The sequence below is a fragment of the Ranitomeya variabilis genome, chromosome 4 (genome assembly GCF_051348905.1).
Source record: "Ranitomeya variabilis isolate aRanVar5 chromosome 4, aRanVar5.hap1, whole genome shotgun sequence".
Classification (NCBI taxonomy): Eukaryota; Metazoa; Chordata; class Amphibia; order Anura; family Dendrobatidae; genus Ranitomeya; species Ranitomeya variabilis.
This window is the reverse complement of record NC_135235.1, coordinates 745,679,360-745,701,538: the sequence shown is the minus strand read 5'-3', so window position 1 is coordinate 745,701,538 and position 22,179 is coordinate 745,679,360. Positions and strand designations below refer to the sequence as shown.

The 22,179-nt window shown below is 47.9% G+C and overlaps 2 protein-coding genes across 2 annotated transcripts in view; one reads left to right on the top strand and one right to left on the bottom strand.

Moving 5' to 3' along the window:
- Positions 1 to 22,179, bottom strand: part of LOC143768074 (uncharacterized) — an 804,664-nt gene that overhangs the window by 434,441 nt on the left and 348,044 nt on the right. The gene's annotated exons all lie outside the window — the stretch shown is intronic.
- LOC143768086 (uncharacterized) overlaps positions 1 to 22,179 on the top strand; it is a 39,062-nt gene that overhangs the window by 9,745 nt on the left and 7,138 nt on the right. Inside the window, exons 3-6 of the mRNA XM_077256778.1 lie at positions 8,452 to 8,631; positions 8,714 to 8,837; positions 8,921 to 9,018; positions 11,659 to 11,749. Of these exons, the coding sequence (XP_077112893.1) occupies positions 8,452 to 8,631; positions 8,714 to 8,837; positions 8,921 to 9,018; positions 11,659 to 11,749 (493 nt within the window). The remainder of the gene's footprint in view (positions 1 to 8,451; positions 8,632 to 8,713; positions 8,838 to 8,920; positions 9,019 to 11,658; positions 11,750 to 22,179) is intronic.

The following is a 22,179-nucleotide window of genomic DNA, read 5'->3' as shown; positions in this document are numbered from 1 at the left end:
CTTTTCTCTAGACTACTGAGCGGTTATTACAGCCGCGGTGAACTGCCTAAAATCCAGGATCCATCTCCCTCACGCTCTTCATCTATGTCTGTGTTTGCTCCGGCTTGGTGTGACTCGGGACAAGGCGTCTGCATGCATATTCTGAGACTTATAGGAGATCCTGTACTGGTATTTAGACATCCTTGTGACCCACCTCGGTTCTAGCGCTCCCAGCTTTGCATTTTGTAGGTGAGCCAGGTGGTTGTTGTCCGTCCACACGTGTATTTCTGACCCCGACAAATACTCAGCAAATTTCTCAGTCAGGGCCCATACCTGCGCCCGCAACTTCAGTTTGAACAAACTGTAAATGTCTAGGTACTTCTCTGTAACCAAATGGCATACGTGATCACAAACTCTCTTCCTTATTGTACCTGAGCCAGTAATGCTCCCAGTCCTTATAGGCTTCTATCAATGTACAGAAGGAAGGGCAGTGAGAAGTCAGAATAGCCCAAGATTGGGGCATCTGTCGATGCTATCTTCAATGCCTTAAATGCTTCCTCTTGTCATTGTTCCCATTGAATGGGTTGATGTTTGGCTCCCCCAGCCGTGCCCCGCAACAATTCGTTGAGTGGTACCGCAATCTTGGTAAAGTCCCTTATGAGCCTGCGATAGTATCCGGCTAGCACTAAGAACGCTCACAGTTCTACCAGGGCTGTAGGCGTGGGCCACTTCAGTACTGCAGCCACCTTCTCTGCTGTGCGGTAAACTCCCTCACTAGACATGGTGTATCTCAGGTATTCAATTTCTCGCTTTAATAGATGACACTTCCGGGGCTTTATTTTTAATCCGTGTCTTTGAAGCCGCTTCAGCCGGTGAAGATACTCTTCAAACTTGGCTTAGTAAATAATTATGTCATCCAGATAGATCAAAGTGGCTTCAAAGTTCACGTCTGCCAAGCATCTTTCCATCAACCGCTGAAAGGTTTCTGGAGCATTTGTCAGTCCGAAAGGCATCCGGTTGAACTCGAAAAGTTCAACATAAGGAGGACAAAGGCTGTTTTCTGACAGTCCTTCACAGACACTGGGACTTGCCAGTAGCCACTGCCTATATCAAGTGAAGAAAAATACTTGGCTTTTCCTAACGCAGATAGGGACTTCTCATTTCTGGGCAAGGGATTAGAGTCCCGTACAGTACACTCGTTCAGCCTCTGATAGTCCACGCAGAAACTCGCGCAGTGTACCATCTTTTATCCGAACTAACATCATGGGACCCCCCATGGACTCTGGCTCTTGTGGATTACGCCATTGCGCAGCATGTGGGCCAACAGTTCTTTCACCTCCTGGTAGATCTGAGGTGGGAACAGCCGACACCTCTCTCGAATGGGAGCAGTGGTTCCTGTAGGGATCTCATGAGGAATAGCATGGGCGTACCCAAAGTCATCTTCATACTGTGCAAACACCTCTCGATATCACTGTAATAACTGTTTCAAGCTGCCCAACTTACATGGAGGAAAACTTTGAGGTTGGCCTCCATCTGTTCCAAGAGGTGAAGTCCAGTCAGTGGTTAACTTCGGTTTTCCTGACTATCAAGTGGCACTGCTAAGGTCCATGTGTCTCTTCCCACAGGTGTCAGTCCTAGACCATCAGCTCTGGCATCAACTGTAGACTTGCTCCACTTATGTTTTTAAAGCGCACTGATACTCGTCCCTGTCGCACAGTGGCCAGGGTGCGGGCAACCAATAATCTAGAGATCTCTTCTTCTCCTTCTATAGGCTCAATATCGACATCTACACTTTCTATGGATACATGGGCCAGTACCAGCATAGTGAGCATAGTCTGTCCCACTGGCAGTGTCACTGTGGCTTCGGGCGGTATCAATACTTTGCAGAGATATTGGGAGGCAGCAGGTAACTTCTGAATTTCGCTTACTCACACTAGTTGCTGGAACACCTTACTTGCCGGGTCACTGGTAGCATGGGTCCAACTATTTTTAATGGGACCCTCACCTAAGAATTCTTTTAGTACATTCATTTCTAGGGTTACAATGGGTCCTTCGCCTCCGGACCCCATTGTCAACACTATTCCTTTTCGGCTCAGATCCTTAACGCACACCTGGACAGATATCCACGCTACTCCTGCTACTGGGATAGGCAGTTGATTAACTGCGACCAGTCGGATGCTGTGTTCTTTTCTGGAACAAGCCACTTCTGGAAATGCATTCTGGTCACCTGAGACCCTGTGTCCATCAAGAAGTGAATGCGTTGCCTATTGAATTCAGCCCAGGTAATGGGTCTCTCGGAGACAATATCCTCAGAATTCACTTTTCCACCCACTGAGGCTCGAAACCCCATGGTATATTCCACGGCCATGGGGTGCATTAGTTTAATGGGTGCCCCGTCTCCTCGTTTCTCAATTCGGACAGCTTCTTGAAATATTCCCCCTTCCACAGGAGATTCAACACTCTCGTGTTCTGCTGATGGGCTACATACGCGGCATGATGTGGTACGTAAAGAGCAACTTTCCCACTCTGACCTCCTCTCACATGAGCTCGGGTGATCAGCTAGAGGATTGGCAGCAAGGGTCTCCTTGATGCTGCACAGCTCACCTCGAATGTCCCAAATCTCTTGATGTTAAAACCCCCAAATATAACAGAAAACATGGAAAGTCTACTACTAAGGCAGATACAGTACATGCAGCTTCAACCCATAATGAGGTCCTTGTTATGGGGGACTTTAACTACCCGGGTATTAACTGGGAAACAGAGACCTGCGAAACCCATAAAGGCAACAGGTTTCTGCTAATAGGTTTTCTTGGTTATCTTTCACAATTGGTGCAGAATCCAACCAGAGGAGCTGCACTTAGACGTAATTCTATCTAATAGACCTGACAGAATAACAAATCTGCAGGTCGTTGGGCAACTAGGAAATGGCGACCATAATATTGTACAGTTTCACTTGTCTTTCGCTAGGGGGACTTGTCAAGGAGTCACAAAAACACTGAACTTTAGGAAGGCAAAGTTTGACCAGCTTAGAGATGCCCTTAAAGGGAACCTGTCACCCCGTTTTTTGAAGATGAGCTAAAAATAGCGTTAAATAGGGGCAGAGCTGGGCGTTACATTAGTGTCTTTGTGTGCCTTTATTACCTACCTATGCTGCCGAAATAACTTTGTAAAGTCGCCGTTTTCTGCTGTCACTCACGCTGGTCTGGTCCTATGGGCGTGGTGACAGCGCTGTTTCTCCCCCAGAATCCTGCTCATCATTACGTTGGTGGCGTAGTGGTGTGCGCATGTCCAAAGAGAATATCCACTGCCCAGGAGATGAAAAACAGTGCGATGTGCGCTATTCAGCCGTTTACCGGTGGGCGCGGCCATCTTTCCTGTGGCCGCGCGTGCGCAGATGGAGCGCTCTGCTGCCCGGGGCTTCAGGAAAATGGCCGCCGCGATCTCCATCTGCGCACGCGCGGAATCCCGCGGCCATTTTCCTGAAGCCCCGGGCAGCAGAGCGCTCCATCTGCGCACGCGCGGCCACAGGAAAGATGGCCGCGCCCACCGGTAAACGGCTGAATAGCGCACATCGCGCTGTTTTTCATCTCCTGGGCAGTGGATATTCTCTTTGGACATGCGCACACCACTACGCCATCAACGTAATGATGAGCAGGATTCTGGGGGAGAAACAGCGCTGTCACCACACCCATAGGACCAGACCAGCGTGAGTGACAGCAGAAAACGGCGACTTTACAAAGGTATTTCGGCAGCATAGGTGGGTAATAAAGGCACACAAAGACACTAATGTAACGCCCAGCTCTGCCCCTACTTAACGCTATTTTTAGCTCATCTTCAAAAAACGGTGTGACAGGTTCCCTTTTAATCTGGTTGGGTCTGGGGGACAATGTGTGTAAATGGGTTTCTGGCTTAGTGATAGAAAGCAGAGAGTGGTTATTATTATTATAGCGCCATTTATTCCATGGTGCTTTACATGTGAGGTGTATACATAATAAATCAAGTACAGTACAATACAAGTCACAATGGTACAGTAGGAGAGAGGATCCTGCCCGCGAGGGCTCACGATCTACAATAGGCGAGGGTAGAGCTGGTCGTGCAGTGGTTTGGTTGAGCGGTGGTTACTGCAGGTTGTAGGCTTGTCGGAAGAGGTAGGTCTTCAGGTTCTTTTTGAAGGTTTCGATGGTAGGCGAGCGTCTAATATGTTGTGGTAGAGAGTTCCAGAGTAGGGGGGATGCCAGGGAGAAATCTTGTATGCGATTATGAGAAGAGGGGAGTAGAGATGGAGATCTTGTGAGGATTGGAGGTTGCGTGCAGGTAAGTACCAAGAGACAAGGTCACAGATGTATGGTGGAGACAGGTTGTGGATGTCATGGTATGTCATGGTTAGGGTTTTGAACTGGAGTCTTTGGGTAATGGGGAGCCAGTGCAGGGATTGACAGAGGGGAGAGGCCTGGGAATAGCGGGGGACTGGTGGATTAGTCAGGCAGCAGAGTTTAGAATAAATTGGAGGGGTGCGAGAGTGTTCGAGGGGAGGCCACAGAGCAGGAGGTTGCAGTAGTCAAGGCGGGAGATGATGAGGGCATGGACTAGGGTTTTTGCAGATTCTTGGTTGAGGAATGTACGGATCCGTTAAATATTTTTGAGTTGAAGTGGAAAGGGCTTGTATGTGTGATTTGAAGGAGAGATCAGTGTCAAGGATAACCCTGAGGCAGTGAGCTTCTTGGACTGGGGAGAGTGGGCAGCCGTTTACCTTAATGGATAGGTCCTTTGGGGGGATTGAGTGAGATTGGGGAAAGATGATGAGTTCTATTTTATCCATATTAAGTTTTAGAAATCTAGCGGAGAAGAAGGATGAAATAGCGGACTGACATTGTGGGATTCTGGTTAGTAGGGTGGTCATATCTGGTCCAGAGATGTAGCTCTGTGTGTCATCAGCATAGAGGTGATGATGAAAGCCGTGAGATTCTATGAGCTGTCCCAGGCCAAAGGAGTAGATGGAGAAGAGCAGGGGCCCTAGGACTGAACCTTGCGGAACTCCAACAGAAAGGGGGCGTGGTGAGGAGGTGGTGTGTGAGTGGGAGATGCTGAATATCCGGCCTGTTAGGTATGATGTGATCCAAGATAGGGCCAAGTCTGTGATGCCAAGAAATGAGGGTCTGTAGTAATAGGGAATGGTCCACTGTGTCAAAGGCAGAGGACAGGTCCAGGAGGAGGACAGAGTAGTGTCGCTTGGCCTTGGCGGTTAATAGGTCATTGGTGACCTTAGTTAGGGCAGTTTTAGTGGAGTGTTGTTGCCGGAAGACAGATTGTAAGCAGTCGAAGAGGGAGCAAGATGAGAGGTGGGTGGACAGTTCAAGATGGAAGTGTTTTCCAGTAGATTTGAGGCATAGGGGAGAAGTGATATGGGGCGATAGCTATATGCAGAGGATGGGTTAAGGGAGGGCTTTTTGAGGATAGGTATAATTGAGGCATGTTTAAAGCTTGAGGGGAAAACGCCATTACACACTGAACGGGAAACCACTGGGTAAATCTGACATGGAGAAGGACTTGGGGATCCTAGTCAATAAACTTACCTGGAGCAGACAGTGCCAGGCAGCTGCTGCCAAGGCAAACAGGATCATGGGGTGCATTAAGAGGTCTGGATACACATGATGAGAACATTATACTGCCTGTGTACAAATCCCTGGTTAGGCTACGTTCACATTTGCGTTGTGCGCCGCAGCGTCGGCGCCGCAGCGCACAACGCAAACAAAAACGCAGCAAAACGCATGCACAACGCTGCGTTTTGCGCCGCATGCGTCCGTTTTTTAATTGATTTTGGATGCAGCAAAAATGCAACTTGCTGCGTCCTCTGCGCCCGGACGCGGGCGACGCATGCGGCGCAAAACGCAAGTGCGACGCATGTCCATGCGCCCCCATGTTAAATATAGGGGCGCATGACGCATGCGGCGCCGCTGCGGCGCCCGCCGCTAATGTGAACGTAGCCTTAGACAGCACATGGAGTACTGTGTACAGTTTTTAGCACCAGTGCTCAGGAAGGATATAATGGAACTAGAGTGAGTACAAAGGAGGACAACAAAATTAATAAAGGGGATAGGTGAACTACAATACCCAGAGAGATTGGCAAAATTAGGTTTATTTAGTCTAGAAAAAAGACGACTGAGGGGCGATCTAATAACCGTGTATAAGTATATAAGGGGACAATACAAATATCTCTCCAAGGATCTGGTTATACCAAGGAATGTGACGGTCACAAGGGGGCATTCTCTGCGTCTGGAAAAGAGAAGGTTTTTCCACCAACATAGAAGAGGATTCTTTACTGTTAGGGCAGTGAGAATCTGGAATTCCTTGCCTGAGGAGGTGGTGATGGCGAACTCACTCGAGGGGTTCAAGAGAGGCCTGGATGTTTTCTTGGAGCATAACAATATTGTATCTTACAGTTATTGGGTTCTTTAGAAGAACTTAGATCTGGGGATTTATTCTGACGGAATATAGGCTGAACTGGATGGACAAGTGTCTTTTTTCAGCTTTGCTAACTGTTACTATGTTACTAAGGATCAGGAGGGTTAACTCGGCCTGAATGGCTCCCTGTGGAGTTGGGAAGGTTGCTGAGCATAGCCCCCAGCCTCTTGCTGGGTTTGATTCACAGACTAGTCCTCCATCTCCATGTTTGAATGGTGCATCCTGCCTAAAGGTACCTTCACACTAAACGATATCGCTAGCGATCCGTGACGTTGCAGCGTCCTGGCTAGCGATATCGTTTAGTTTGACAGGCAGCAGCGATCTGGATCCTGCTGTGATATCGCTGGTCGTTGAATAAAGTTCAGAACTTTATTTGGTCGTCAGACCGGCGTTTATCGCCGTGTTTGACACCAAAAGCAACGATACCAGCGATGTTTTACACTGGTAACCAGGGTAAACATCGGGTTGCTAAGCGCAGGGCCGCGCTTAGTAACTCGATGTTTACCCTGGTTACCAGTGTAAAATGTAAAAAAACAAACAGTACATACTCACCCTCACGTCCCCTGCCGTCCGCTTCCTGCTCTGACTGAGCGCCGGCTCTAAAGTGAAAGTAAAAACACAGCGGTGACGTCACCGCTCTGCTGTTAGGGCCAGCGCTCAGTCAGAACAGGAAGCGGAAGGCAGGGGACGTGAGGGTGAGTATGTACTGTTTGTTTTTTTACATTTTACACTGGTAACCAGGGTAAACATCGGGTTACTAAGCGCGGCCCTGCGCTTAGCAACCCGATGTTTACCCTGGTTACCAGGGGACTTCGGCATCGTTGGTCGCTGGAGAGCGGTCTGTGTGACAGCTCTCCAGTGACCAAACAGCGACGCTGCAGCGATCTGCATCGTTGTCGCTATCGCTGCAGCGTCGCTTAATGTGAAGATACCTTAATATGCCAAAAGTAATCCGGGTGTCTGGATGCAACATGCAGAGATCACAAAGCGGAAACAACCAGGGGTTGATATAATGCTATTTATATGCAACAGTAACTTTTAAACAATTAGTGTTAGTAGCTATGCAATTTAACAGTAGAGGGAATAACAACAGGTTTAGAATTAAAAAGAAAGTCTTTCATTAGTTAACGTTAGTGTCCTTTTCACAAAGGTGATGTGCCCAGTCTTGGAATTCACCACTTGACTTCTCACTCAAAACTCTGGTTCTAGTGGGGGGTCACTGGGTTTTCCTGCTAGGCCACAAGTCTCTTCCTGAAATAGTCTATGAAAGCCCGTTGAGCCTCTAATGTATCAACTGACCCACTCCCAACCTGTACTCCTAGTCCCTGCTAACCCCGTTACCGTTGATGACAGCTGGAAGTGACAGCCCTACTCACCCACACCGTTCCTCCTCAATCGCAGGCGTGCCTCTCCTGTCGCAGTCTCCACATGGGTCTTCTTGGCTTGACCATCGGCGGAAGTCTCTCAGGCTCAAGACGGAGAGGACTGGGCATCAGCTCTTTACAGACGTAGTCGAGTCTCGGAGACTTGACCGCAGTATGCAGCTTCTGGCTCTGGCCAGTGTAAGCCGTTCTTGGGGATATCTTCTGGGGAATCCAGACCTTGCCAGACAGTGACCGACATCTGGGTGGCCTAGACTCCCCGCAGAGGCCTGCCACTCTGGTCTCAGCAGCATGTCTGTCCTGCTCCCTGTGCCAAATCTCCTCATGGTTGGGCGCACAGGGCTTTTATACTAGGGATGTCTTTCCTGTGGGTCACCTGATCAAGTCAAGCACACAAGGTCACTGACCTTGCAAACCTTCCAGCATACTTTGGTTGCAATTGATTTTGGCTGGCCAGCAGATGGCAACATCTCATCAATAGCACCTCATGCAAGAGTGCTCCAAGTGTCATAATTTCTTTTTACAACATAATTATTATCTATGGGAATAACAGATGGACAGAACTGTAGAAGTGAGGACTCTGGAAATGTCTGTAGTGAGATTTAATAATATATCTTTCCATAACCAGGATTACACCGTAGTGAAGAAGACCTCTAGTGAGCGCTGTCAGGAACCTGTGTCTGAGGGATGGGGAAGACCCCTGAGCCCAATCACGGGGCCTCCACCTCACCCCCTCAAACATGAGGACATCAATGACCAGAATATCCTAGAACTCACCTACAAGATGATTGAGCTGCTGACTGGAGAGGTGACACTGCTGGGAATGCTGGGACATTATACAGTAACGCTATGAAGGGATCGGGGGATGATGGTATCATTGTATGTGTCAGGTTCCTATAAGGTGTCAGGATGTCTCCGTCTATTTCTCCATGGAGGAGTGGGAGTATTTAGAAGGACACAGAGACCTGTACAAGGACGTCATGATGGAGGTTCCCCAGCCCCTCACATCTCCAGGTAATAGACAAGACTAAATACACACGGCCTATAATTATCTGTATGTAAGGAATGAATTCAGTCCCTGTATATGTTTCCTCCAGATCTATCGAGTAAGAGGACAACACCAGAGAGATGTCACCGTCCTCTTCTTCCACAGGACTGTAACCAAGAAGATCCCAATGTTCCTCAGGATCCTGAGGTAGATGGAGAGAAGGTGTCAGGAGATCTCCCCTATGATGTGTAGACGGCTGTGAAGGCCTTATGCTCAGTCTTGTTTTATCCAACAGTATTATCTGTTTTACTATCTGAAGAGCCCGGAGTTGTGCGGCATAGTAACTAACTGTGGTAACAAGTTATAATAATGTATATAATGGTGTATCCACCAGCCTTCTGGACAACACAACTGATGGTCCCAACACCATTTATAAGGCAAGAAATCCAACTTATTAAAGGGACTCTGTCACCTGAATTTGGAGGGAACAATTTTCAGCCATAGGGGCGGGGTTTTCGGGTGTTTCATTCACCCTTTCCTTACCCGCTGGCTGCATGCTGGCTGCAATATTGGATTGGAGTTCATTCTCTGTCCTCCATAGTACACGCCTGCGCAAGTCAAGATTGCCTTGTGCAGGCATGTACTACGGAGCACAGAGAATGAACTTCAATCCAGTACTGCAGCCGGCGGGTAAGGAAAGGGTGAATTAAACACCCGAAAACCCCGCCCCTATGGCTGAAAATTGTTCCCTCCAAATTCAGGTGATAGAGTCCCTTTAAACCTGACAGGGCACACCTGTGAAGTGAAAACCATTCCCGGTGACTACCTCTTGAAGCTCATCAAGAGAATGCCAAGAGTGTGCAAAGCAGTCATCAAAGCAAAAGGTGGCTACTGTGAAGAACCTAGAATATAAGACATAATTTCAGTTGTTTCACACTTTTTTGTTAAGTATATAATTCCACATGTGTTAATTCATAGTTTTGATGCCTTCAGTGTGAATGTACAATTTTCATAGTCATGAAAATATAGAAAAATGTTTAAATGAGAAGGTGTGTCCAAACTTTTGATCTGTACTGTGTGTGTGTGTGTATATAATAAATATATATATATATATTTATTTTATTAAAGCTGAGTGTATAGCCCCGCCCACTCGGCATAGCCACGCTCATTCTAATATATCACATCATCCCGTCAGTCACAGGACTACTACCCTAATATTCCACAACATCCCGTCAGCCAGATCCACCAGACTAATACCAGTAATATCCCACATCATACCGTCAGATCCACAGGACCACTACCTCTAATATCCCATCAGCCAGAGCCACCGGACTACTACCCCTAATATCCCACATCATCCCATCAGCCAGAGCCACAGGACTACTACCCCTAGCTTCCTGCCGATATCCCGACTGCTGTGACACCACTGATTTCTCCCTCAGCAGACAAATGTCAGCAGAGAAATAATGGCACATCCCTGGCTCACTGGCCCCCGATAGCCTAGCAGATCCCGGGCTCACCGCCTCCCGAGAACAGAGTACATCCTGGGCTCACTGCTCCCTGAGCACATCAGACTGGCAGCTCCGGCATCTGCTCCTCACAACGTAGCCTCCGATATTGAGCCCTGGATGTGCTTGGTGCTCTGGGTCGTTATTTCTCTGCTGACATTTGTCTGCTGTGGGAGAAACCAGTGACGTCACTGCAGGCGGGATACCGGGAGGAAGCTAGAGATAGTAGTCCTGTGGCTCTGGCTGATGGGATGATGTGGGATATTAGTGTGAGTGTGGCTATGCAGAGTGGGGGGGACTGTGGAGTGGGCGTTGCTTGATACACACACATGATATAGGATATATACTCAGCACATTCCAGGAAGTCTGATGCAAAAGGGGTGTTTAATACATACAGTATTATATTTACAAACGTTTCGGTCTGTGAAGACCTTCATCAGTGTGCTCTATTGTTTTGAGCCGGGGGGTGTGAGCTATTCACCCTTTATATAAAGATTTTGCATCAGGTACTGGAGTAAACAGGCATAGGCTTCTTTCACACTTCAGTTTTTTGGCGTCAGTCACTTCCGACATAATGACGGATCCGTCACAATAGTTGAAAAAACGGATGTAACGGATCCGTTTTTTTGACGGATCCGTTACTCGGGGGTTGTATATACTTTTTGGAGCATGCGCAATTGAAAAAAATTGAAAAAACGGATTGGGGCGACGGATCCGCCGAAATGACGGACGCGACGGATCCGTCGCCCATAGGTGGCCATTCTATGAAATGACGGACGCGACGGATCCGTCGCGATCCGCCATTTCAACGCAGACAAAAAACGTTGCAATGACCGTCAATGTCTAGATGACGTCCGCCAAATTTTGACGGATCCGTCGCATGACGGATGGAACGGACGACCATCCGTCACAATCCGTCGCTAATGCAAGTCTATGGGGAAAAAAACGGATCCGTCGAAAAAAAAAAACGGATCCGTTTTTTGAGGAAAATGGCGGATTTAGACTGACGCCAAACAACTGAAGTGTGAAAGAGGCCATTGCTGTTTAAAATAGAGGGCTGACACTGGCCGGTCGAGCGCTGTAAATAACACAAGGAGGGTCTTGGGGGTAGAGGGCTAAGCAAGCCGATCGCGCCTGTAGCAGGCTGGAGGGTAGGAGAGGAGACGCGCAAGTCCGTAATACACACACAGACACACACACACACACACACACACACACACACACACACACACACACACACACACACACACACACACACACACACACACACACCAGGATTAGAGCTGATCATAGATGTGACTTCTCCATCTGTCGGTGACTTTTACAATATTTGTTTCAGGGTGAAGATCTGACCCATATTAATACTACAGAGACATATGTGAGGGGTGATGAGCGGTGTACAGAGGAGATTCCTACATATGACTACCCAGGTGAGTAGTAACCACTAAATGCAGAGAAATCACCGATTAACTACATATTTGCAGGTTAACAACATTATTTCTGGTGACCGGTTCCCTTTAACATAGCACAAAAATGCACCAATAAAAATCCTCACAACCCGGACGTAGAACGGGTTCAATAGCTAGTCCTGATATATGGTCCTACATCCTTGTATATGCTCCCTCAGCCTGGTATATGCTCTCCTAGACTGTTATATGCTCCCCCATCCAGGTGTGTGCTCCCCTAGACTGGAATATGCTCCCCCATCCAGATATATGCTCCCCTTGCCTGGTAAATGCTCTCCCATCCTGGTCCTCCAGTTTGGTATATGCTCACCTGTCTTGGTCCCCCAGCCTTTTATATGCTCTCCCAGCCTTGTATTTGCTCATCCGGGATTTGGATGTTTCGCCCCCAGCAGTTCGCCCCCGGGCACATTTACTTCACCTGTGGGAAGTTATGCCATCCAGCTGCCATACCATCACCCCAGAGCACCCCTTTAAGCAGCATCGGTCCCTACTGACCGAATACCACAGGTGGCGTCACAAACTTTATTTTTAAACTCCCTTTAAAGACCTTTCCCTTTACTTGGGTGCCCAGGGCCACGGACCGGGTCGCAGCCACCGTGACGTCCCGTTCAAGTACCGGACCCGGTACCGTGTACCCCACTGCCCTGGTGGGCAACTCCACATGGAGTCACGAACAGGATGCACCCGGGGAAAACTGTTGGGGGCGAAACATCCTAAAACCATGCTCATCCAGCCTGGTATTTGTCCCCCATCCTATTATATATTCCCCCATCCTATTATATGCTACCCCATCCTGCATGCGCTGCTGTTGTGCTATACATACAAATAAACCTTTCTCCCACTCCCCTGCTACGCGTTGTCTGTGTTAAATATTTAAATAAAATGGAGTCGGAGTCAACTCGTGCGCATACCGCACTATCCTTCACCCTTTTGTTGAAGACACTGTGTGCGAATTTATCTTCAATAAAATGGCACCAGAGATGTGCAGGTGCTGAGTCCAGCCCAACTCTCCTTCTCCAGCCTCACCGAAGCTTATGGTATGTCCTCACATATTCGGTCACCGCCTACACATACCGCAATTTCCGGTGCTACACTCCTCCTTCTCCATCCTCGTCCTCCCTGTCACCTCTATTAACACTGGATTTGTCCTTCTGACTCTGGCCACACTGCGCAGATGCAGACTATACCAGCTTTGGACAGAAGGACGAATCCAACAATATATTATAGATACCGTCAAGGTCAAAGCAAATTTTGTCTGGCCCAGAGATATTCGTGTCCATATGTTTTATACGTGTGGCAACCATGTGCCGCACCAGTATCACATGTACCGGCGCCTGGGAATCAGCGGTACTGTTTGCGCTGATCCCCGACACCGGGTGTGGAACACAGCTCACATCATTGTCCCCTGCTCTGTCTGCGATCAGTAGGAGCAGCGGACAATGTTGAGAGTTGTATTCCGTCCCCGCTGTGTACATAGAGTGTACAATTAAGAATAAAATAAAAAAAATCACATTATAGTCAACTTAAGGGCTCATATTCATCTGCGAGGAAAACGGACAAGTGCAATCCGATTAAAAAAAAAAAAAAAAAAAATCAGACCGCACTCTGATCAGTGTTAGGCTAGGTTCACACTGCGTTAAAGCAGCCCGTTAAATGGGCTTCGTTAACGCAAGTGCCGACATGCCATCGCACTAGCGCAGAAAGAGCTAGCAGATGCTCTATCTGTGCTAGTGGTGACAGACCCTGAAACACTGAAGCCCGTGTCCCAGGGTCCGTCACTCAATGGCGGCACATCGCTAGCGCACGCCCATTTTAGGCATGCGCTAGCGATGCGCCTGAAATAGGGCTTAATGGCAGCATTAACGGACTGCATATAACATAATGTGAACCCGGCCTTATTCTATCAACATGCTGCAACTTTCCTTGTATCTCGGACGAGACTCGCCAATGCAACTCAATGGTTGCAAGAAAAAAAAATCGCACAGCACTCGGACCATGCAAGTGCCGTCCAATGTTTACCCACCCATGTCATTTGAAAAGCCGGCAGTTCATCTGCTGCATACAGTAAAATTACTTCATGACCCAACAAAATAGAATTGATTGATATAAAGATGTCAGTGTGTTTTAGAACTAGTACAGTGTGTGTGTGTGTATCTTACTCTACATGTATGTTTTTAGCCTGGGAAGGGAATAATACACATCCAGCTTCCCAGGATTTTAATATCAGCTCACAGCTGTATACTTAGCCTTTCCTGGTAATTTAAAATGGGGGGCCCCCCCTCAAAAAAAAAATGACGTAAAGTCCCCCCTATAATTAATAACCAGCAAAGGCTTGGCAGATAACTGCGGGCTGATATTAATAGCCTAGGCCCCATTCCAGACTGAAAACCTCAGCTCTCAGCTGCCCCAGAAAAGGAGCATATATAAGATGCACCAATTCTGACACCTAGCCCCTCTCTTCCCACTTACCCTGGGCGGTGGCAACTGGGGTGATGCTGGGGATTGATGTCACCTTTGTATTGTCAGGTGACATCAAGCCCAGAGACTAGTAATGGAGAGGTGTTTTTAAGACGTCCCCATTACTAACCCTATAGTCAAATTGAATGAAAAAAAAAAAATCACAACAAGAATAGTCTTTAACCCCTAAACGACCGACGATAAGCATTTTAACGGCGGTAGTTAAGGGTACTTAAATGACAGCGCCGTTAATTAATGGTGCTGTAGAAAGTGTATAGCGCCCCCCAGAGTCGGATTTTCTCCGTGGTCTCGGCTGCTGAGGTAGCAGAGACCCCAGAGAACATGATTCTGGTCAGTTTTTACCTACCCCCGGGTTGCGATCGCCGTTATTAACCGTATAACGGCAACCGCCAAAAAAAAGTGCGATTTGCCATTTAATTTCTGTCCTCCGATGTGATTGCACATCAGAAGACAGAGAAAACGGTAATTAGTTCTTACCGGTAATTGTATTTCCAGGAATCCACCTGACAGCACCATTGGAGGACGTCCTTCTTACCCTCAGTGGGACAGGAACCACAAGCTGTTAAAAGGACCCTCCCCACTCCACCCACCAGTGATTTTCTAAGTACCACATCTGGATGGATGCAAAAAAGAGAGTTTATTTACAATTACACACCAATGTTACATCACATTAGTCAGTAGTATAAGCTTGCAGTGGGAGGGAACTAGTAGTGCTGTCAGGTGGATTCCTGGAAACACAATTACCGGTAAGAACTAATTACCGTTTTCCAGTCCACCACCTGACAGCACCATTGGAGAAATACCAAAGGATGTTTAACTAGGGTGGGACTGCTGCATGTAAAACCTTTCTACCAAAGGCTAATTGGTCTGATACGACATCTAATTTATAGTGTCTAGCAAAGGTAGAAAGACTAGTCCAAGTCGCCGCCCTACAGATTTGAGCTGAGGCTCCCCCCCTTCTCTGCCCATGATGTAGAAATGGCTCGTGTTGAGTGGGCCCTAAGAGTGTCCGGGGGATCTTTCCCTTGGTTTGTATATGCTAGGCTAATCATGTTTTTAATCCACCTAGCAATGGTTGATTTTGTTGCTTTACAACCCCTATTTGGACCACCGTATTGTATAAATAAGTTAGTGTCCTGTCTCCAGCTTTCTGTCGCCCCCAGGTATTTTAGAACAGTCTCCCTAACGTCAAGGTTATGGTAGACCCCTTCTTTTGCGTTTTTAGGGTGTTGGCAGAAAGAAGGAAGGATTATCTCCTGATTTATATTGATAGATGATACTACTTTGGGGAGGAAAGCTGGGTTAGGTTTGAAGACTATTCTGTCGTCAAAGATTTGAAGATATGGGTTCTGGATGGAAAGAGCCTGCATCTCCCCCAGCCTAAGGAGGAGTTGATTTCCTCACAAGTGGCCTCATTCTCTGTGTGGCCCTGGAAAATCTCGCTATCCAGGGATAGGAGGCTAGTGATGTATCAAAAAATACACTAAGTGCTGCAATCTGTACTTTTAGAGTACTAGGCCGAAGGCCCTTGTCAAATCCGAGTTGCAGGAAATCGAGGATTCTGGGGATATCTGGTTTCGAAGTATCCACATGACCTTCTCCCAGAAAGGAACAATACCGCTTCCAGATCTTGTTGTAAATCGCCGAAGTCACCGGCTTTCTGCTTGCCTGGAGTGTGGTAATTACATCTTCTGACAGGCCTCTGGATCTTAGGGTTTGTCGTTCAGGATCCAGGCAGATAGGTGAAGGGAGTCTGGATTCTTGTGGAACACCGGACCCTGAAGTAGAAGGTCCTGCCTGTTCGGTAGAAAGACTGGTTCTTCTGTTGACATCCTGGACAGTTGGCCGAAAAGAAGCTGTTTTTTTCTAAAGGGAACCACCAGGATTACGGTTGCTCTCTCGTCTCGTATCTTCCTAAGTGTCTTCGGTATCAGAGGAAGAGGCGGAAATGCGTACAGGAGACCTTCTCCCCAGTACTGAGACAAGGCGTCTACTCCTGTGGCTCCATCTAGAGGATTCAGAGAGAAAAATGCTCTGGCCTTTGTGTTTGACCTGGTGGCAAAGAGGTCCACCTGAGGTGTTCCCCATTTCTGGCATAGACTGCTGAATACTTCCGGGTTCAGTTCCCATTCCCCGGGATGTACCGACTTTCGGCTCAAGAAATCTGCTACTTGATTCTTGGCACCTTCCAGGTGAACTGCCGAGATGGATTTGACAGATCTTTCTGCCCACCTGAAAATCTGGTCTGCTAAGTGTTGCAGTGGTGGATGTCTCGGACCTCCCTGGTGTCTCAGAAATGCCACTGCTGTGACATTGTCGGACAGTATTCTCACGTGTCTGTCTCGGACCAATGACTGGGCCTGGCACAACACTTTCCAGATCGCATACAGCTCCCTGAAATTTGACGATCTTGCGGCAATCTGAGGAGTCCATTCTCCCTGATAGTATGTTCTTCCTATATGACCGCCCCATCCGTATTGACTGGCGTCTGTGGTAACCGTAACACAGGGATCAAGTATCCATGGAACTCCCTCTCTCAGATTTCCTGGTGTGGTCCACCAGGTTAGGGATCTCTTTACCGACGGAGACACAACCATCTTCCTGTCTAGGGAACTCTGTTTCCTGTTCCAGGATCCTAGAACTTCTCTTTGCAATTCCCGCGAGTGGTATTGGCTCCATCTCACACAGGGTATGCATGCTGTCATGAAGCCGAGTATCCTCATTGCCTCTCTTATGGAGGGGGTATTTCTCCTGAACTGATGAATGTGCCTGATCAAGGCCTCTTGTCTGTCTTCTGGTAAAAAAGATGTTCTTAGATTGGAATCCAACATCACCCCCAAAAATTAAATACTGGAATTTGGGACCAGGCAGGACTTCTTCCAGTTCACAATCCACCCCAGCTCCTGTAGGATGGAAAGAGTGAAAGTGCAGTCTATCTTGAGGAGTTTCTGTGATTTCGCCATTATCAGGAAGTCGTCCAGGTATGGGACTATGGTCACATTCTGGTTCCTTAGATAGGCCACAACTTCCGACATCAGCTTGGTAAAGATCCTGGGCGCTGAAGCAAGCCCGAAGGGGAGACATCTGAACTGAAAGTGATGTACAATCCCCTTGTTCATTATGGCAAATCTCAGGAATTTTTGGTAGGAGATGTGTATCGGGACATGATAGTATGCGTTGCTTAGGTCTAGGGTACACATTACCATGTCCTTGTCTATTAGAGGCGTCGTGGATTTCATAGATTCCATCCGGAATCTTTTGTACCGGACCCATTTGTTTAATGGTTTTAAATTTATAATCGTCCGGGAGTCCCCGGATGGTTTCTTTATTGAAAACAAATGGGAATAATAGCCTTTGCCTCTTTCTGAGATGGGAACTGGCACAATCGCTTCTAAATCCAACAGCTCCCGGATGTTTGTCCACATGGAGGAGTCGGAGAGCGGGCAGGGTCGGGTTACTACAAATCTTTCTGGGGGACTGCTGGAGAACTCTAATTTGTATCCCTGTGCAATTACCTGTAGAATCCAAAGATTCTGGAACACCTTCTGCCAACCCCCTAGAAATTTTTGTAATCGACCTCCCACCTTTATGTCATTTATTTGACTTTGGTGTACCTGCACTAGGGAAGATGGAGTCTCTACCTTTTCCACCCTTGGGATAAGACCACCTCCCAGTCTTCCCTTTCCCCTTGTAGTCTGTCCTCTGACCAGGTCGGGACCTACGAAAGGGCTGATATTTTTTGGTATTCTCCTCAGGGAAACCCTTCTTTTTATCTGAGGCTTTTTCTGGGATATCGTCTAGAATAGGCCCAAATACTTTATTCCCCGAGAATGGGATTCCACACAATTTATTTTTTGACTGGAGATCCCCCGACCAGGTCTTTAGCCATATGGCTCTTCTGGCCGTGTTAGACAGAGATTCGCTTCTAGCCGCGAAACGTACAGATTCGGCAGAAGCGTCCGCCATAAAGCCTGTTGCGAGTTTGAGCAATGGCAGGGATTTAAGGATAAACTCTCTAGAAGTCTTGGCTTTGAGATTATCCTCTAAATCGTGAATCCATAAATGCATTGACCGGGCTACGGATGTTGCCGCTATATTGGCCCGTATTATTGCTGCGGAGGACTCCCAAGTTCTCCTTAGCAAACCGTCCGCTTTACGATCCATGGGATCTTTTAACACGGAAGAGTCCTCAAATGGTATTGAGGTCTTCTTCGCCACTTTTGCTAGTGGAACATCGATCTTGGGAACTTCATCCCACACTTTAATGTCCTCAGGATTGTAGGGCAGACGAAGTCTAAAATCCCTGGGAATCACTAGTTTCTTCTCCGCTTCCTGCCACTCTTCCAGGATCATGGAACGGATGTGGTTGTTGACGGGGAAGACTTTTGTCACTTGGGCATGTAATCCGCCAAACATCTCGTCCTGGATCGAGGTCTCCTCTGGTGTATCCTGTATCTGCATGGTGTTACGTACAGCATAAAGAAGCTCATCTGTGTCTGCTGCGGAGAAGAGATATCTCTTCCCTCTGCCCACAGATCCGTCTCTTTCTTCCTGGTCAGAATCCTCCGAAACCTCACCCTCGGAAGAGGGGCTAGACTTCCTTGGCCTCTTCCGTGAAGTCTACGGTTCTGACTGAGTTGCCTGGGAAAGATTCAAGCTTGAGATAGAAGCCTGAACCTCCTGTCGAATCATGGTCCTCATACTGGATAGTAATGTCATCTGCTCATCACCCACAATTTTGGATGTGCACGATTTGCACAATGGTTTCCGCCAATTTTCCGGAAACTTAGTGGCACATATCGGGCATTTATTTTTTCCCGATTTTTTTTTTTTTTTTTTTTTTTTTTTTTCCCTTTTGGCTGTGGGTATGGAAGGCTCAGCCTAGGGTAAAATAGAGATACATGGGCACCGTAAGTAGGGAAGCAGGGGGAGGGGTGAGCTTTGTGGTATGGCTTTACATAGCCCACTCACGTGCCCCTGAAGCTGGTCAGTCCCCTCAGGTCTGGCAGTCTCCTCCATAGTGCAGATGACAATATGGACGTATAGCCGAGTGCTCCTTTGTCAGGATGGCCGGCGGCATACAGACCCCCCTAGTGAGTTTATATTGTTTACCTGGTTGATCCTGCCCTCCTTACCGCCGCTGCGGTGACCGCGCTGTGCCCCTCACCGAGGCCGGCGCTGCTGCCGGCGCCATCCTCCATGCTGGCCGCGCCGGAAGTGACGCGGTCGTCGCGACCGGAAGTGACGCGGCCGCTGGACCCAGAAGCAGCGGCCGCATGCTGGAGCCGGCCGCTGGTGGAAGCGGCCGTCGCACTCACTCCCCAGCAGACAGGCACCCGGACCGAGAGCCCCCACGAGGAGGAAGCTGACCCGACCCCAGGAGCAGCGCTACACTGGGGAGGCTGAGGGACCCCCCCATAGCAGGTATCAGCCGCAGATATCTTGCGGCGGGGAAGGGAAAGGCTGGGCCCCCGGATCCCCACCATCTGCACAGCACCGTCGGAGGACATGCTTGCCGTTCCTATCCGCAGTGGGACAGGAAAAACACTGGTGGGTGGAGTGGGGAGGGTCCTTTTAACTGCTTGTGGTTCCTGTCCCACTGAGGGTAAGAAGGATGTCCTCCAATGGTGCTGTCAGGTGGTGGACTGAAAATAGGGTCTCTGGTCACCCCCCGATACTTAGGCTAGGTTCACATTTGCATTCAGGAGGGCTGCGGATGGCTGTGTACTTCCTCCCTTCTTCCTCCCTACGCTCCATATGCGTCCTGCGTTTCCCTGCGTGCCTATCTTTAACATTGGGTAAGCAGGGACATGCGTTGTATGGGGATACGTCCGCATGCAGCGATTTGACATGTGCGGCGACAGCATGAAAAACGCAAAATTTTGGCACTGTGAACCTGAGAACTTTCTGACTCTGGCTGTGACGTCAGTGAGGTGAAAGGAGTTCACTGTGAGACATTGAGCTGAGCAAGCACACGCAGCTTAGTTTCTCTGTTGGATGGCATGCTGTACAGTAGCATCATGCAACAGTGCAGTCTAGATGTAGCAGAGCTAGATGGGACACGGGACAAATGGATTATTATCTTCTTGGCGGACAGGTGAGGAATATGGTTGTTTATTATTTTAATTCTGTTACAGGGGGACATTGGCTTCAGTGGACTGGGCGGTGACGTGAGTGGTTTAATTTAGGTTTGCTAAAGGAGTCTGTGTTACTCTTTCAATTAAAGGACTTTGAATTTGTAAAATCATACTAACAATAAAGGTGTTTTTTTTCATATACAATTGGACTATGGGGTTAGTAATGGGGATGTCTTATAGACACATCTCAATTACTAACATCTGGGCTTGATGTCACTTGACAATACAACGGTGTCATCAATCCCACCAACCATCAACCCACTTGCCACAGCATCAGGGCAAGTGAGTAGAGCGAGATTAAGTGTCAGATTGGGCGTATCTTGTGGTTGAGCCTTTTCCGGTGAGAGCTGATGTTTTTAGTGTAGTATGGGGCCAATATACATGGCCCCTTCCCAGGCTATTAATATCAGCATGCAGCTGTCTACCTAGCCTTTGCTGGATACTAATTATAGGGCGTCCCTACATAATTTTTTAGGGGGAGTCACCCATCATAATAACCAGTAAAGGCGAAGTATACAACTGACAGCTGATATTAATAGCTTGGGAAGCTCCATGTGTATTACCCCCTTCCCAGGCTATAAACATCAGCCCACAGCCATCTGCTTTACCTCTGCTGGTTATGAAAATTAAGCCCATGCAATTTTTTTTTCGGAAAAATAATCACTTAATTAAATACATACACACCTTGTACTAATTATGTGACCGACGTCTTTATATCTATCCTGTGTGTGTGTGTGTGTGTGTGTGTGTATATATAGGTGCATCACACACACACATATACACACACATACATACTAGATGGTGGCCCGATTGTAACGCATCGGGTATTCTAGAATATGCATGTCCACGTAGTATATTGCACATGCCACGGAGTATATATCACAGAGCCACGGAGTATATAGCACAGAGCCACGTAGTGTATTGCACAGCTACGTAAGCCCACGTAGGATATAGCAATGTCTGCACTATATGCGTGGTTAAAAAAGACTTAAAATAAACATATACTCACCTTCCGAAGGCCCCTTGAAGTCCTGGCGCCTGTGTGCGGTGCACGCGGCAGCTTCGGGTCCCAGGATTGGTATGAGCGCAGGACCTGTGATGACATCACGGTCACATGACCGTGACATCATGGCAGGTCGTTCTCGCATAGCATCCTTGGCACCGGAACCTGCCGCTTGCACTGCCGAGGACAGCATGCCACGTCGGAGGGTGAGAATAACACGTGTTTTATTTATTTTTTTTATTATTATTTGTAACATTAGATCTTTTTACTATTGATGCTGCATACGCAGCATCAATAGTAAAAAGTTGGTCACACAGGTTTAATCGCTGCGTTAACGGAGTGCGTTATACGGCGGTCCATGAACGCTGGCATTAACCCTGTCTGAGCGCTCAGCGCTGACTGCAGCGCAGTAAAGCAGTGGCCATTTCGCTGCCAGACTATGGCCGTCACTGATTGGTCGTGGCAAAACGCCCACGACCAATGAGCGACTTGGTTTCCATGACAGACAGAGGCCGCGACCAATGAACATCCGCGACAGACATTCGGATGTCAATCGAATGCTAGGTGTGAAAAATCGGATTATACTCATGAAAATTTAATGGCACGTTCATGACATTAGTTTTACTTTTCTGGACCGATATCCAAGAAGTATCGTTTCTCCTTGCGGAGATTGACATGCTAAGCATGCAGAGATGAGGAGACTTAAAGCCGCAATGCTCCTCTGGGAAATATGCGAATTATGCAAATTGTTTCTTCAAAGAGGAAGGTGGCACTAG